This window comes from Phoenix dactylifera, unplaced genomic scaffold, assembly GCF_009389715.1.
Source record: "Phoenix dactylifera cultivar Barhee BC4 unplaced genomic scaffold, palm_55x_up_171113_PBpolish2nd_filt_p 001435F, whole genome shotgun sequence".
Lineage (NCBI taxonomy): Eukaryota > Viridiplantae > Streptophyta > Magnoliopsida > Arecales > Arecaceae > Phoenix > Phoenix dactylifera.
This window is the reverse complement of record NW_024068756.1, coordinates 1,794-15,891: the sequence shown is the minus strand read 5'-3', so window position 1 is coordinate 15,891 and position 14,098 is coordinate 1,794. Positions and strand designations below refer to the sequence as shown.

Here is a 14,098-nt window from a genome sequence, read left to right as displayed (position 1 = left end):
CTTCAGTGTATGAACAATGGATCCATTGCCCAAAAGTTGAAGGCCTTGGCACCCCATTCTAAGCATAGCGTTGAAAGAGGATGAAAAAAAAGGCTTGTAGGCATGTCCTATCTGTAGTTACTTAAGAATTATTATGGTTCTTTTTTTTTTCTATCCTCTTTAGTCTTTTTTTTTCCTCAGAGATTAGAAGAGAGTAGACTATAAACCAGCTATGTGGTACTTTAACCTCATTTTGATTTTGAGTGGGCCATTATTTGCTGTGTTTTAAGTCTTAAGAATCGCAGAAAATGTGTTTGTGTACTGATGGGAGGTAAAATGGATCGTTCTACTCCAGTACGGAACCACCCAAACCCCACCAAACGAACCAACCTCAGCCAGAGATCGAACCGACCTCGACAGAAGGAGGCGACCTCGGCCAGAAACTGAGGCGCCCTCCGCCAGAGACCGAGCCGACCTCGTCAAGCGCATGCCACAACCTCCAAGCCCGTCCGACCTCGGCCCGAAGCCGAGCCGACTTCAGCTCTGTGAACCTCAATCCCGCCGTCCCCAAATTCTAATCAAAGATTCCGCTAATCCTTAGGACAAAACTGGAGAAATATCTCCTAAATCCTCATCGAAGGCCCCATGGATCTTTAGAGCAAATCTGGAATGATGTCTTCCAGATCTTTTGCCGGCAAGATCAGTCTTCGTAATTCGCGCCGTCAGCTGATCACAGCTCAGCCATTACAAATAACAGCCAAAACCCTCACTCTATAAAAAGGGGTAGGGAAAGGCCCTTGGTAAGCAAGAAAAGGACAATAAAAGCTATAAGAAAGCCATTCTAAACCCCTCCAAAAATTCAGCTAACTTAGCCATCGGAGGGCCTTCACTGGAATTCCTGGCCAAGGCTTTGTGTAGGTTCCCTGGAGCTCAGGAGGTGGCTCTCTTCCTCTATCCCGACCGGTGTCTTCTCGGCTTCTTTCGGCGTGGTCACCCTCATCCTAGATTTCAACCACAACCTGTGCCAAAATAAAATGTCTTGGATGTCTCTTCTGAGAAGTCTTCTACTATATTTGCCCATGCATGAACTATTTTGTCATTGCTTTGTCTTGTGCTCCTTATTCTATCCTCATCCAAATTTGATCGGTTCATGACTAGCCCCCTTTGATAAAACTTGTGTATATTTGAATGCATTTGTGAATCATCATAATTCTTTCAAAAATTAATGCAATGAAATAATGTTCCAAATTCATATATCTACTGCTGAGATTTCCAAAATATGTGCTTCTTGCTCTATTTCGGTGTCTATATTAGTATGCTTTTCTAGGCTATGGTAACCAAACAAAACCCCTTCACTTCTTTTGTAAATTCAGAATCTTTGATGGTGGAAAACTTAAAATATGACTTTCAAAGCGATTTTTTGCATATATATCTTAAAACGAACGACTTCTTGATTATTTGTCGGGTTTACATGGACCACTTCCAATAAAATTAGGGAGCTTCTCCTTGTTCCCTAGCAATTAAGTAGCTAGGTTGTTAGTAGGATCAATCACATTGTGAGAGAGGCTAAAGTAAATGTTACGTATAGCCTTAGCAAACTCATTGCTTGTCCCTAATTAATTATATTGACAAAATCACTGTGATTTTCTTCTGAACTAAGAAATCTCCCTAAATTATTGTTTTAGCCATTCCCACATCAAAAAAAAAAAAAAAAACCCATTGTTGAAGTTGTTTGTTTAACTAATAGAATAATAACGAGGAGTAATCTGCCTCTCAATGAACAAATAAATATACCACACCATTTGTACCTTCTCCCCTTGAGCCTCGTTGTTACGTCCATCCTTTTCACCCCAACCGCCGAACCTCATCAAAGAGACCTAAACCAATATATATATATATATACATAGTCTCTTTTTTATATGGACGTCGCCTACCCGGATACGTGATGGAAAGCAAGTTGGGAACTGCCATGGAATCTCCCCTAAAATCCTCTTGACAAGGGTTGTTCTTCGAACAAAAATCATATGGGACGGGCATAAGAGAAAAAAAAAATATAGAGCAAATTTTCTATTTTGCCATATTTTTTTTAGTGCGCATCTTAAAGAAGAAATCCAGAAATTATAGATTTCTTTTACTAACAAAGTCGTCAGTTTCGTGGTTAAAAAAAATACAACATACTGTATGGCCAAGTAATACATACTAAGTAAATTAGTTATTTAGCAAGTCAATATATACATCTAAAATAAATAGATATGCAATTTCTAAAATATAATGTTCACCAGTATATAGTACACAGTAAGATAATGCACACTTAGCAAATTAGTCACCTAGCAATCCAATACATACTTCAAAACAAATTAATATACATTTCTATAATATCATATTCACCAATACACACTACATGGCCGGTCATATACACCGTCGACTTTCTGATACACACCTAACAATGATCTAATATAAACTTTCAAGTTTTGATATACAGTTTTATCAGTACATATTACATGGCCAGATAATACACACCAAGTAATTAATCATCTCGCACTTATTTTTTTTAAGTTTCGAGATTAACAGACTCTATTAGTAGCAGGAGTCTTATTCTTATTTGACTTTTAGATTTTTTTTCTTTAAGAAGACGCTACAGGAAACATGACAAAATCCCATAAGATATTCTATAGTGCCCACCTTATATGATTTTTGTTACTGTTCTCTAATTGAAATCTCTTATACCAAGAAAATCTCTAGCTAGGGCATTACATCATGTTGCCCCAAAAAGGCACAATACTGGTTTTGGAGCATCTTATGAATCCAAGTTGTCAGGACAACTTTTCTTAAAGAAATGTTCGGTTCCTGACTTATTTCTTATTATTGTTTTCTCATCTTGTTCATACATACGCCAAAACATCTCTGCCTATTTATTTATGCATACTGCACATGCATGTACATTGAATCTCAGAAAAATATATAGCATTTCTTTTGGTCATCAAATGTCTCCTATACATATATTTTTCTTTAGAGGAAAACGGATTCAAGAAATAATAGTTTAGCATTGAGTATGACATAACAAATGCCTTGTTCAAGTCAATTTTAGCATTGAAAACTGAAAAAAGAAACTATCATGGGATCAATGCTTTTACTTAGAAACATTATATTCAGGCAAAGCTTTTTTCTCTTTTTTTATAGAAAAAAGTTAAATTGATTGGTTGTTATTGCTAAAGCTGTCTCAACCTAGGGGTGGCAATGGATCACATCCAATTCAAGTTAGGTTGAGCCGAGTTTGAGACAAAAAGTTGTCAACTTATGTCCAATCCATTTATATTTAGATTGGCAAATATAAATCCATACCCAGCCAATTTACCTATATAAAATCTGGACCCATGTACCAACCTGTTTGAGTTTTTACTCGTTGATATCGCGTGCGTGCGTGTGTATATATATATATATATGTATGCATATGTGTATGGGTATATGTATATATTTACCAATTTACTTATATAAAACCTACACACACACACACACACACACACACACACATATATATATATATATATATATATATATATATATATATATATATATATATATATATATATATATATATATATATATATATATATATAACTGCACTTGGTTATACTCGAGTAAATCACTAATCAAATCTGGTCAGATCTACATTGGATAATAAAAATCTTATATCAATAATTCAAGCCATTGGTTATAATCTACTACTTTTAAATTACTTATATACCAAAATCATATGATTTGAAGATCTGTAGCTTATACAACAAATAAAAAAATTACATAATTTAATATTATTTAGATTGTCCTTTTTTTGATCATTTGATGTCTAAGCTAAGGTCTCGAAATCACAAATAATTTCTTTTTAATTGGCAAATATATATATATATATATATATATATATTTGGCTCCATTAAAAAAATCAAACCAGCATTATTAGCAGACATGCTTGCCATTTAAGGGTATACATATCAAGTAGAATCAAAGCCACCAATGCTTTCTCCAATACGGTCCCAGCCATCCACATCTTCTATCACGCGCATAGCACGTGAATCCCGGTTACGCATCGGGGACGGCTGTTTCGCACCGCGCCTTCGTTCGCACGTCGTTATCGGGCGCAGAGGAGAGACGGCGGCTGTGGGAGCTGGAAACACGAGGCGGGGGCAAAAGAAAAATGTCCAAAAAGACCGCTCGCTCCGTAACGTGGCATCCAAGCCAGCTCAAACCTGCCTTGGTGGGAAACAATAACTATGTTGACCATTAAATGACAAGGCCACCAATTTTATTCCTTGATTAATTAATCCTTGCCGGTTGATTTATTAGACTGCCCAAATCACCCTTGGCTTTTTTTTACTTGACTGCCTAATCACTCCATCTGTGCTGAGTTTAAGTCCATGATAAACCAATAAATTAACTCGTAGCTACCGACGATTCGACCAAATCCATTGTGGACCAGATACGTGGCTCTTACGATTGAACTCGATGCGACAAAATCAGCAAGACTCCAAGAAAACCATACTGGAATAACCTATTTTCAAATAAGCAAGTTGTATGGCTCTTTTCCTTAGAAATTTATATTTATGTGGATTTTTTACATGAATATCCTTCTAAATACCAAATTTTATATGAGTACCCTCTCAAAATTGATATTTACATGTATATCCTTATAAAATACTTGTTTTGTTATTTTACCTTTATTATGCTTGTTTTTCATATGTATCCACACTATCTAACGCCATTAAAAAATTAATGATTTCAAAATAATATAACTAAAATACTCTTAATAGATAGACGTGCAAAAAGAAATATTTATAAAGCCATCGCAATAAAAGACAAAAAAGTAATTTTAACATTTTATTTTATTTTTTGTTAAAATAAATATATTTTTTATTAACGGTGTTGGAAGAACCGTTATATTAGAGGTATTTATGCAAAAACAGTATTTTATAAGGATACAAAAAAAATATAAATTTTAAGAAAGTATTCACATAAATTTAAATTTTAAAAAAATATTTATGCAAAAATCTCTATTTATAATTTAAATAAATCAAGTAGTTGGAAGTCTAATATTGACTTGAAGCCAGTCGGTTCGCACCTTAGATAGTGCGGCACAGAAAGAATCTTGAAATGCCTTGTAATTATAAGTTACATGGTTTAGGTCAAGTAAGATCGATAAATCATAAAATGCAAATATCGGCCAAAATATATTCCGGTCAAACTTTTAAAGAAATCGATAGAATGCTATGGTTTTCAGTAATTAGCTGCTTCTACCAACTTGCAGATACAGTACAAGACTAATCCATGATATCTGGCTTTGAAACTCACATGAATTAATCTTTAGGGACCATCTATGTAGGCTTTGTCATTGTACCAACCCTAGAAGGGATAATCTGGTCAAATATCCAATAGCTTCTTCTATATACATGAAAAAAAAAGGACATAATTTGTAGTTGGGCTTTACCTAGTACCAATCCACACAAATTGATGTGTCCAGTGCAAGCTCTTGATTAAAGCTGCCTTAAACAAGACAGGAAAAAGTTTTGTTATTACTTTAATACACAGACAGATAGATCTTGTTAACTGTGGGCCATTGCTGATGACTGATGAGGCGCCAAGAAGAAAGCCAATGGGCTCGCTGGCCCACCTCTTGAAGCCATGTGATCATGACGCCGAGCTAATGGCATTTCGGAACCACCTCACAGCCTGTGGGTGGGTTTCATGCCCATATGCAGCCAAAGCGATGGGGACATCATACCCAAAACCAGTGTGCGGTACTCACACCATGATTGCTGCGGTCAAGTGAGATTCTCGTAGCTCCTTCAACCAATAGCTCCCAGCCAGCAGAAAAATTTAGACAGAGATAGTTCCTGTGGATAACTTTTCGAGATATATTAAAATATTTGTTAAAAAAATTATGAGGCATGAGATGTAACTAAAAATCTAAAAAAAAAAAAAAAAAAAACAAAGCTAGAGTAGAAGTTGCAAGGTGTGCCTTTCTTAAATCAAGCATCAGAAATCTAATGATATATCAGCAATGTACAGGGACTGCAGTAGAAAATTTGTAGCAGTTTTATATGAATATTTTCTTTTTATGGAGTCTGAGGATGCTATTGTGCAACATTATGGTTCTGCAGAGTCCTATTATGAAACCAGATTATTTTAAGAAGATTTGGTTAGAAATGAAGGGTCAAATGTTTCAGTATTTGTCCATTTACATCCCAAATTTTCTTTTAAAGGAGTGTATATCAACAGCGGCATTTCCTGAGATCACAAGAGGTTGCACGTATCATAATTCAACATTACCTTGTTACTACTTTTTTTTTAAAAAAATCATTGCACAAATTATATATATATATTTGATACATTGGTAGCTCATATTAATTTTGCGTAAGTATTGTCATCAGAGTCAAGAGATAAAATATTCTATGGAGATGAAAAAATAGATACAAAATGAGTCCAAAATCTCTCTAAAATAGTAAGTAGTAGAGGAAGTAACCTAATTAGTAGTTGGATTCGATATCGAAACCATAACGACGACTATATCTATGTATGTATTTATGGAAGAGCAATAGGTTGAATTATCAGAATGTACATTTTTTACGTAAAACTTTTACCGGAAATAGTATGATACTAACAGTAACGTTGCAAGACCTTAGGGATATTTTGGGCATTGGAGAGATCAGAAAAGGGCATGGTGGAGAGAGAGAGGGTGGAGGTGGAAGGTGTGTCTCTACTTTTCTTTCCCCTCTTATGAGCCTTTATTTTTTGGGTTGATCTTCCTCACTCTTCTTTGGAGGTTTTGTGGGAGACAGAATACAGTAGAAACAGGCAGCGCTCTCTCTCTTTCTGGCGATGGCGATTGTTAGCAGCTTAAGCCCACCCCCTACCTCCTCCTGATCCCCGCCTATTCGCCTCCAAGCTGGCTATCTCATGACTCCTATCGGCTTCCCCAGGTACGGAGAGATGTCCTCTCTTGCTCTTCTCTCTCTCTTTCTCTGTTTGTGCGTTTCCCTCCGTGGTGGGGGGTTGGGATCTCGAATCTGGGTCTCTGATCCATCCCGTCGTGTCCGTTTCTTTTGGGAATGAGAATGTGCGCTTGTCTCCTTTCTCTGGATTGAGATCTGGGAGGGGGAAGGTGGGAAAAGTCCGGTCTTTGGGGGGATTTGGGTTGCTCTACGTGGTTTTGGTCGCGGCCGTTTGGTCTTCCTTCGATGGGAGTGGGAATGTGGGCTTGCTTTCTTTCCGGATTTGGGATCTGGGAGGCAGGGATTTGTGTGGATTGATAGATGGGTAAAGGTCGTTCCTTTTCTCAGAGGGAAGTCGGAATGTGATGGTATGGGTTACTTCGTTCCTCGGTTTACTACCTTACAGTATGGGATCTAGAGTTCTGGTTTTGGTGACCGACTTGAGGGAAAAAGTTCGGATTTTTTCGAGTTCTTGCAGTTTCTACTGTTTCAGTTGCCTATCACTCGAAAATATTGTGGAAAAGAGGGAGGATTTATGGATGTTTTGACTTACAAATTGAGATCTATGGCCTGTTTTTAGAACAATATTTGTTGAGTTTTTCGTTGCAGTGCCAGAAATTTTGTGAATGCTTTTGCCTCGCCATTAGAGATCTGGGTCGTAATCCTGGAGTGATGGATCTTGGTGATATGTAAGACTTGGTTTCAAATCTCGGCCTCTTTTGCTGGATTTGAGATTGGGGTCTTTGTGCTCCCCCAGGATGTGATATGGGTTTTAGTTTCTGGTTTGTAGGTGATGGAAAATGGTAATTTCGGGCAGGATCTCCATCCTTGCACGCGCTTCTTTTTTCAAATATATTCACTTTTGAGATGAGGTTCTGGGTGCTCTCTTACGGATGTTAATAGATCTGCTCTCAGGTTCTTGTAGTATTTGGATGTTGAAAACAGTTTGCAAAGACAGATAGGTGGGCATATCTTGCCTTGCGGCCTGTTTCTTCCTCTCGACCGCTTGATGTCGAAGATGTTGGATTAGTTAATTAATCCCATGCCCGCTGGATGGCGAGCTATGTCCCTAACCATACTGGATCTACATTACGAGATTCTTTTACATGTCCTCCGCAGCAATTTTTTAATGTTCTATTTTCTGATTTTCATTGATGTATTTACACTCGTTTTAAATAATTAATTTGTTCGTTCTACCAAAAAAAGAAAACAGTTGGATTAGTTAGAAATATTACTAGAACGTCGGTTTCAGTTTGGTCATTTCTTCTTCCTTTTATATATACTTATTGATTTGAGAATTGCCAATTCTATAAAGGGTTAATTGAGAATGTGCTTTTTCTTGACATTAGGTGTAGACTTCGGGTGTCAAAGATAGTATAATTTCCGTAATTCTGCATGGCTTTTAGTGTTATTGGTTGGACATGACCTGATTTCAGTGGAAACAAAATGTCTACTCGTACGACATTAATCTTGACGTGGGATCAGGGTTTGCATTTCTACAGTAGTAAGTTGATGTTGGTGTTACTTGCCGTCTAAATAAATATCCTTTTTTATTGGAGTTCTTTGCAGTAACATGCGTTACAGTCCTGCTATGGTGTAATTGAGCTGAACCAGATCTCATTTTCCATTTAATATTTTGTGCATCTACTGTGCTTGAATCCCTGCCCTAGTACATAAGATATCACAAGTCCTGATCATGAGATCAGTCACCTTTCCTAGAAATGGGTGACTAACTGAAAGAAAATTCACCAAATGTGCAACTTAGAACCCTAAGTTAGTCCAATCTTCTGTTATAAATAATCAGCAAGATGACTTTGTTTCAATTTGCTGATGCAAGTGGGGAAGTCTATATTGTTGAACCAGGGAGATAAAATCTTACCAGAATATGATTAGGCACCATGATGTCTCCTGGATATAGGAACATGTAGGGCTGCAAGTGGGTCAGGTTGGGGCAGGGATAGGCACAACCCAAATCCAATCTGTATGGCTGGGGCTGAAAAACTAAACTCAACCTAACCCGATTTCATTCGGGTTGGACTGGATCGTGTATAATATTAATTTTTTCAATCCATCATGTTTTTGGGGTCAAATCAGGTGAACAATAATCCCATTGCAATCCATAATAAACAATTATAAATTGATTATCTAATTATATTATAAATATAGTATGAAATAAAATAATAGTATGCAACATATAAATGTTATTAAAACATATTCTATATAGGATTTGATTGATAGCCATATATAGTTATAATTAACAACACAAGTTATTACTAACTATACTACAAAAGATTTGGAAATTTTGAGAAATTGGGTTAACATTACCATCATTAGGATGAAATCGTGAGAAAGGATTTTTTCGGGCTATAAAAAGGTTGGAGCACCTAGGAATTTCGGGGAAGATATTGGAATACAAATTTGTTGGAATGAGGTTTGATGTTAACACTACCATAATTATGATGCAGTTTGCTTCCATGCATATGCACATATTGCATAGATATTAGATTGAAACTAATTCCCACAGTTCCATTCTTTTTCAGTAATCTTTTGTAAACCCTTTATTTCATATAGCTTTCTCCCTGCATGGACATGAATTCATTGATTTCTGACGTGGTTCACAGGTTCTGCCTACAGAGTGCTTGAAAAGAAATATACTGTGAAATGGTACTTTCATTGTAAATTTGGCCTCATGATAATAATGTCATCGAATACTAGCGCTCGACTTTGATCCTTTGGACTATAGCAGATATTTGGCATTTCATCTGCTGAGATCTAGTGGAGCAAATTTGACAAAGCTTGATGGGTTCCAGATTCCCATCGCATCAGCTCAGCAATGGCCTGTATGTTTCAGGCCGGCCAGAGCAACCAAAGGAGAAACCTCCAACAATGAGCTCTACAGCCATGCCATACACAGGTGGAGATATCAAAAAGTCTGGAGAACTTGGAAAGATGTTTGATCTTCATGTGGAGAAGTCAAGAAAATCTGGACCACTTAATAATGCTCCTTCAAGGAGTACATCATTTGGTGGTGCAGCTTCACACTCAGGACCTATCATGCCTAATGCTCCTGGTCGCTCTAGCTACTCCTCTGGTTCTCTTTCATCTGCAGTCCCAGTCACTGGAGGCTCAAACAGACAGAAATCCAATTCTGGACCGCTTAACAGACATGGAGATCCAGTTAAGAAGTCATCTGGTCCTCAATCTGGAGGGGTCACCCCGATGGCTCGCCAAAATTCTGGCCCCCTTCCGCCAATGCTTCCTGCTACAGGGTTAATCACATCTGGACCAATTTCTTCAGGGCCACTTAGTTCATCTGGTGCCCCCCGAAAAGTCTCTGGTCCTCTGGATTCTACTGGGTCAATGAAGTTACATAGCATCTCCATTGCTCATAACCAGGCTGTCACCAATCTCAGCCAGGAGGATGAAACTTCATTCAAGGGGAGCTTGCCCAAGCCAATATTGTGGTCTGTTGTTCTGCTGTTTGTGATGGGGTTTATTGCAGGTGGTTTCATTCTTGGTGCTGTTCACAATGCCATTCTTCTCATTGTTGTTGTGGTTATATTTGGAGTGGTTGCTGCTCTTTTCATTTGGAATAGTTGTTGGGGAAGGAGAGCTATCATTGGATTCGTTGGCCGCTATCCTGATGCTGAACTTAGAACTGCAAAAGATGGTCAATATGTTAAAGTCTCTGGGGTATGCACCTTCTTTTAAAACATTGCTGGATATTTTCAGAACCTAAAGAGGAATCTTGAAATTAAGATTACTGAGACACGTAATATTTAGTTGGTTTACATGAGCTATGCATTAAACCAAAAAGCATATGCAGGCGTTTCCAATTAATTTCACAATTTCCACTTTGCACTTTTTTTGAAATGCTATCCTTTTGTCTATTTTTGATGGTCAGGGCTACATATTGTTTGATTTTTCACTTAGACTCATGCTTCTCTCAGGTTGTTACATGCGGAAATGTCCCCCTGGAGTCATCATTTCAGAAGGTTCCTAGATGTGTGTATACATCTACTAGTTTATATGAATACAGGGGTTGGGACTCGAAGGCTGCCAATTCCAAGCACCGTCGTTTTACCTGGGGACTAAGGTCATTGGAGGTAAGAAGCTCTCGTATATTGTTGAACTTTTTTTAGGACCAACTGATAAATTATGGTTCAAAGAGCACCTAAGCCACTGGAACTCTGCTGTCATGATATCAAATCATTCACGTTTTTTGGACTTCTCAGATACTTGTTGGGTTTGCCTTTACTGCAACCATCCCAAATGCTCTTTTATTTTGTGGTAATTTTGTGATCTTGAGCTGACTTTTCCATCATCAAAAACTGGAACTTTGGCAGAGGCATGTGGTTGACTTTTACATCTCTGATTTTCAATCTGGGTTAAGAGCCTTGGTCAAGACAGGCTATGGTGCAAGGGTGACCCCATATGTGGATGAGTCCGTTGTTGTTGACATCAACCCGAACAACAAAGATTTGTCTCCTGAATTCCTCAGGTGGTTGCGGGAGAGGAACCTTTCAAGTGATGATCGTGTAATGCGCCTGAAAGAAGGGTAATATGTCAAGTTAGAAGCATTTGTTGCTTTTCTTTCTTTGTTGGACTTTGCAAGCTTTTTACCCAGAAATATCCAAATATTATAAGCATGATAGAGCAATGCCCATTTTTTTGGGGGAGAAACTTTGAGTATTGCCTGCTGCACATAGCGCGGGCTAGCATCAGGACTGATTTGGCATAAGGCAGAAAATTGGAAAGAAAACTTGTCAATGAATTTTCTGCTCGCACTTTGTAGTTAACTACTCTTGTCTTTTCACCTGTAGGTACATCAAAGAAGGCAGCACTGTTAGTGTAATGGGGGTTGTCCAAAGGAATGACAATGTGCTCATGATAGTTCCTCCCTCAGAGCCCTTTTCCACCGGATGCCAGTGGGCAAAGTGTATACTCCCAGCAAGCCTTGAAGGAATAGTTTTGAGATGCGAGGACACTTCAAAGATCGATGTCATACCAGTTTAGTGGATACAGCAGTTGGGTTCACATTGTGGGGTAGTTATATATGTCAACTCCAGTATTTGTTTGTTGGCTGTTGGCATTGGCAATGTCTGAGATGATTATGGTGATCTATGATGGATTAAGATGGACGTGCTGTTTTCCTGGTGTTCGATTGTATAGCTTTTATGTGTTTTCTACCTTTTTGTTTATTAAGCTCGAATACTCTTGTAACAAGGTTGGTTTGGTCAGTATAGTAGAGGGGATCTTTGATGTGTTGGAAGAGAAGGATAAAGTGGCATTTGGTTTATATGTTCAGGAGTTACTAAACTTTGGTTTGACAGAGAACTTTATTTTCTTGTTGGTTCTCTGGCGCTTTTCCTTTCTCAACTTCTCTGAATGCTTTAATGGTTTAGTAACATGTGTTTCTCATATGGTGGCCATTGGATTTTCTTTTGTGAAAAAAAAATAGGAGCAGCTCCACAAATTGTTCTGTGCATATATACTATGGTTGCTAGCTTCTCGCTGGCATGTGGATTTTTTGGTTGCAATATGAGCAAATTCAGACTTTACAAGTATAAAAGTGGACTGTTTGACTTTAGAAATTAGATGACAAAAAGCCTTATCCCATCACTAGGTATTTGGGTTTTATCTCAGCATTGCCTTAATCTGAGTCAGCATCTCCAGTGCTAAGAGGGAAGCGAGTTTTTTGAATCAAGTGTTCTGATCGGCTGCACCTGAAACATGATGTATTCTGAACATGTATAATTTTTTCTATCAAACCTCTCCACAATATATTCAGAAATGTACCTTAATGTCTGTTTACTCTATAAATGAAAAAGCTGGTGATCTCTAGATCCTTGTGTGACATTTTCTCGATTTTTAATACATATTCGAACATACCAAAGGATGCAATCCTCGGATCATTCATTGTTCAGTACATTTACTCTGGGTAAGCTGTTACATTTTTCATTACGTTTACTCTGGGTAAGCTGTTTCTTGAGCTTGCCCTCTAAAAGATGCCTGTTTTAACCTGGAGCACCAAAATATTAGTAAACTAATGTATAATCTGTCCAATGTATAGGGTACAGTTTTTTTAAATGCAATATAGGATAAATATAATAGAATAAAAAACAGAATGCATAATAAAAAACAATAGATATAAGAATCTTAGTTATTATCCAAAATATCTATGTGACGAATGAAGAGTTTAGCCAAAGCCGAGTCTCTCTCTCTCTCTCTTTATATATATATATATATATATATATATATATATATATAATAGAATAGATAGTAAAAGAGGATTTGATATAAGAGTCCTATTTATTATCCAAAACAAAGAATCATTAGATGATATCATTACTATGGGCATCTACGTAGTGAATGGAGAGCTAAGCACAAATTGAAATTCTATTTTAATTATATATAATTAGATAAAAAATAGAATATATGGAAGAGCCCTACTTATTATCTAAGATAAAAAAACTATATAAATGATATCATTAGTACATGCCTCAATGGAGAGCTCAACATAGGCTGATCCTTCATTTTAGTTATGTATCAGTATATAACTCGTACAATGAGCAGGATATGTTTTTTTTCCCCTCCAACCATTGTTGAATTTTGCTTCTTGTCATTAATGATCATCAAGAACTATATTAATAATATCATTAATATAGACATCCACATAGTCGATGGAGAGTTTAGCACAAGTTTGAGCTTCTATTTTAGTTGTATATAATAGAAGCCATGGTTGCCTCGAACATCCTATGACGACGTTGCCAAAATCATTGCCAAGCCTGAATTTGCATTCTCATTGTCTCCAATCCTCTCATTGGTTCTTTCTATCAAGAAGATATCCGTTGTCATGTGCCTGACAGATTTGCTTGGCGATTATGCTTGCTTCTTATTTCTCTAATTTCTTTCTAGGGGTTCTATCTTAGTCTAATTATTCTGGGTAGTGCCATTTGTTTTGATTGCATCCTTTGCTTTATTTTGTGCTATAAACTTATGAATGGAAGATTAATATGCCGATCATTTCAGAACTGCTGTTAACTTGGGATGGTTGTGACTGTAAATAGTGTTGGGAACCCGCCCATGCCGCTGATATTTCAAAAATTAAATCAGATGGCAGCGGAATCGGCATGCAC

General features: G+C 37.2%; 1 protein-coding gene across 2 annotated transcripts; it reads left to right on the top strand.

The window, feature by feature from the left end:
- The first annotated feature begins 6,710 nt into the window (after positions 1 to 6,710).
- Positions 6,711 to 12,380, top strand: LOC103701481 (uncharacterized membrane protein At1g16860-like). Of its 2 annotated transcripts, XM_039122279.1 has the most exons (6): positions 6,746 to 6,947; positions 9,581 to 9,623; positions 9,706 to 10,652; positions 10,910 to 11,065; positions 11,306 to 11,517; positions 11,783 to 12,380. In XM_039122279.1, exons 3-6 carry the CDS (start codon positions 9,759 to 9,761, stop codon positions 11,973 to 11,975), a joined length of 1,455 nt encoding a protein of 484 aa, XP_038978207.1. In that variant the 5' UTR covers positions 6,746 to 6,947; positions 9,581 to 9,623; positions 9,706 to 9,758; the 3' UTR covers positions 11,976 to 12,380. The 2 variants fall into 2 exon arrangements, with proteins under 2 accessions (XP_008781766.1, XP_038978207.1); XM_008783544.4 differs by having other exon boundaries at positions 6,711 to 6,947; positions 9,581 to 10,652.
- The last annotated feature ends 1,718 nt before the right edge of the window (positions 12,381 to 14,098 follow it).

Coding starts and splice junctions, on each gene's coding strand:
- LOC103701481 (XM_008783544.4), top strand. CDS start 9,759: ATGGGTTCCAGATTCCCATCGCATCAGCTCAGCAATGGCCTGTATGTT. Junction 11,066..11,305: donor GGGGACTAAGGTCATTGGAG/GTAAGAAGCTCT, acceptor GAACTTTGGCAG/AGGCATGTGGTTGACTTTTA. Junction 11,518..11,782: donor GTAATGCGCCTGAAAGAAGG/GTAATATGTCAA, acceptor TTTCACCTGTAG/GTACATCAAAGAAGGCAGCA.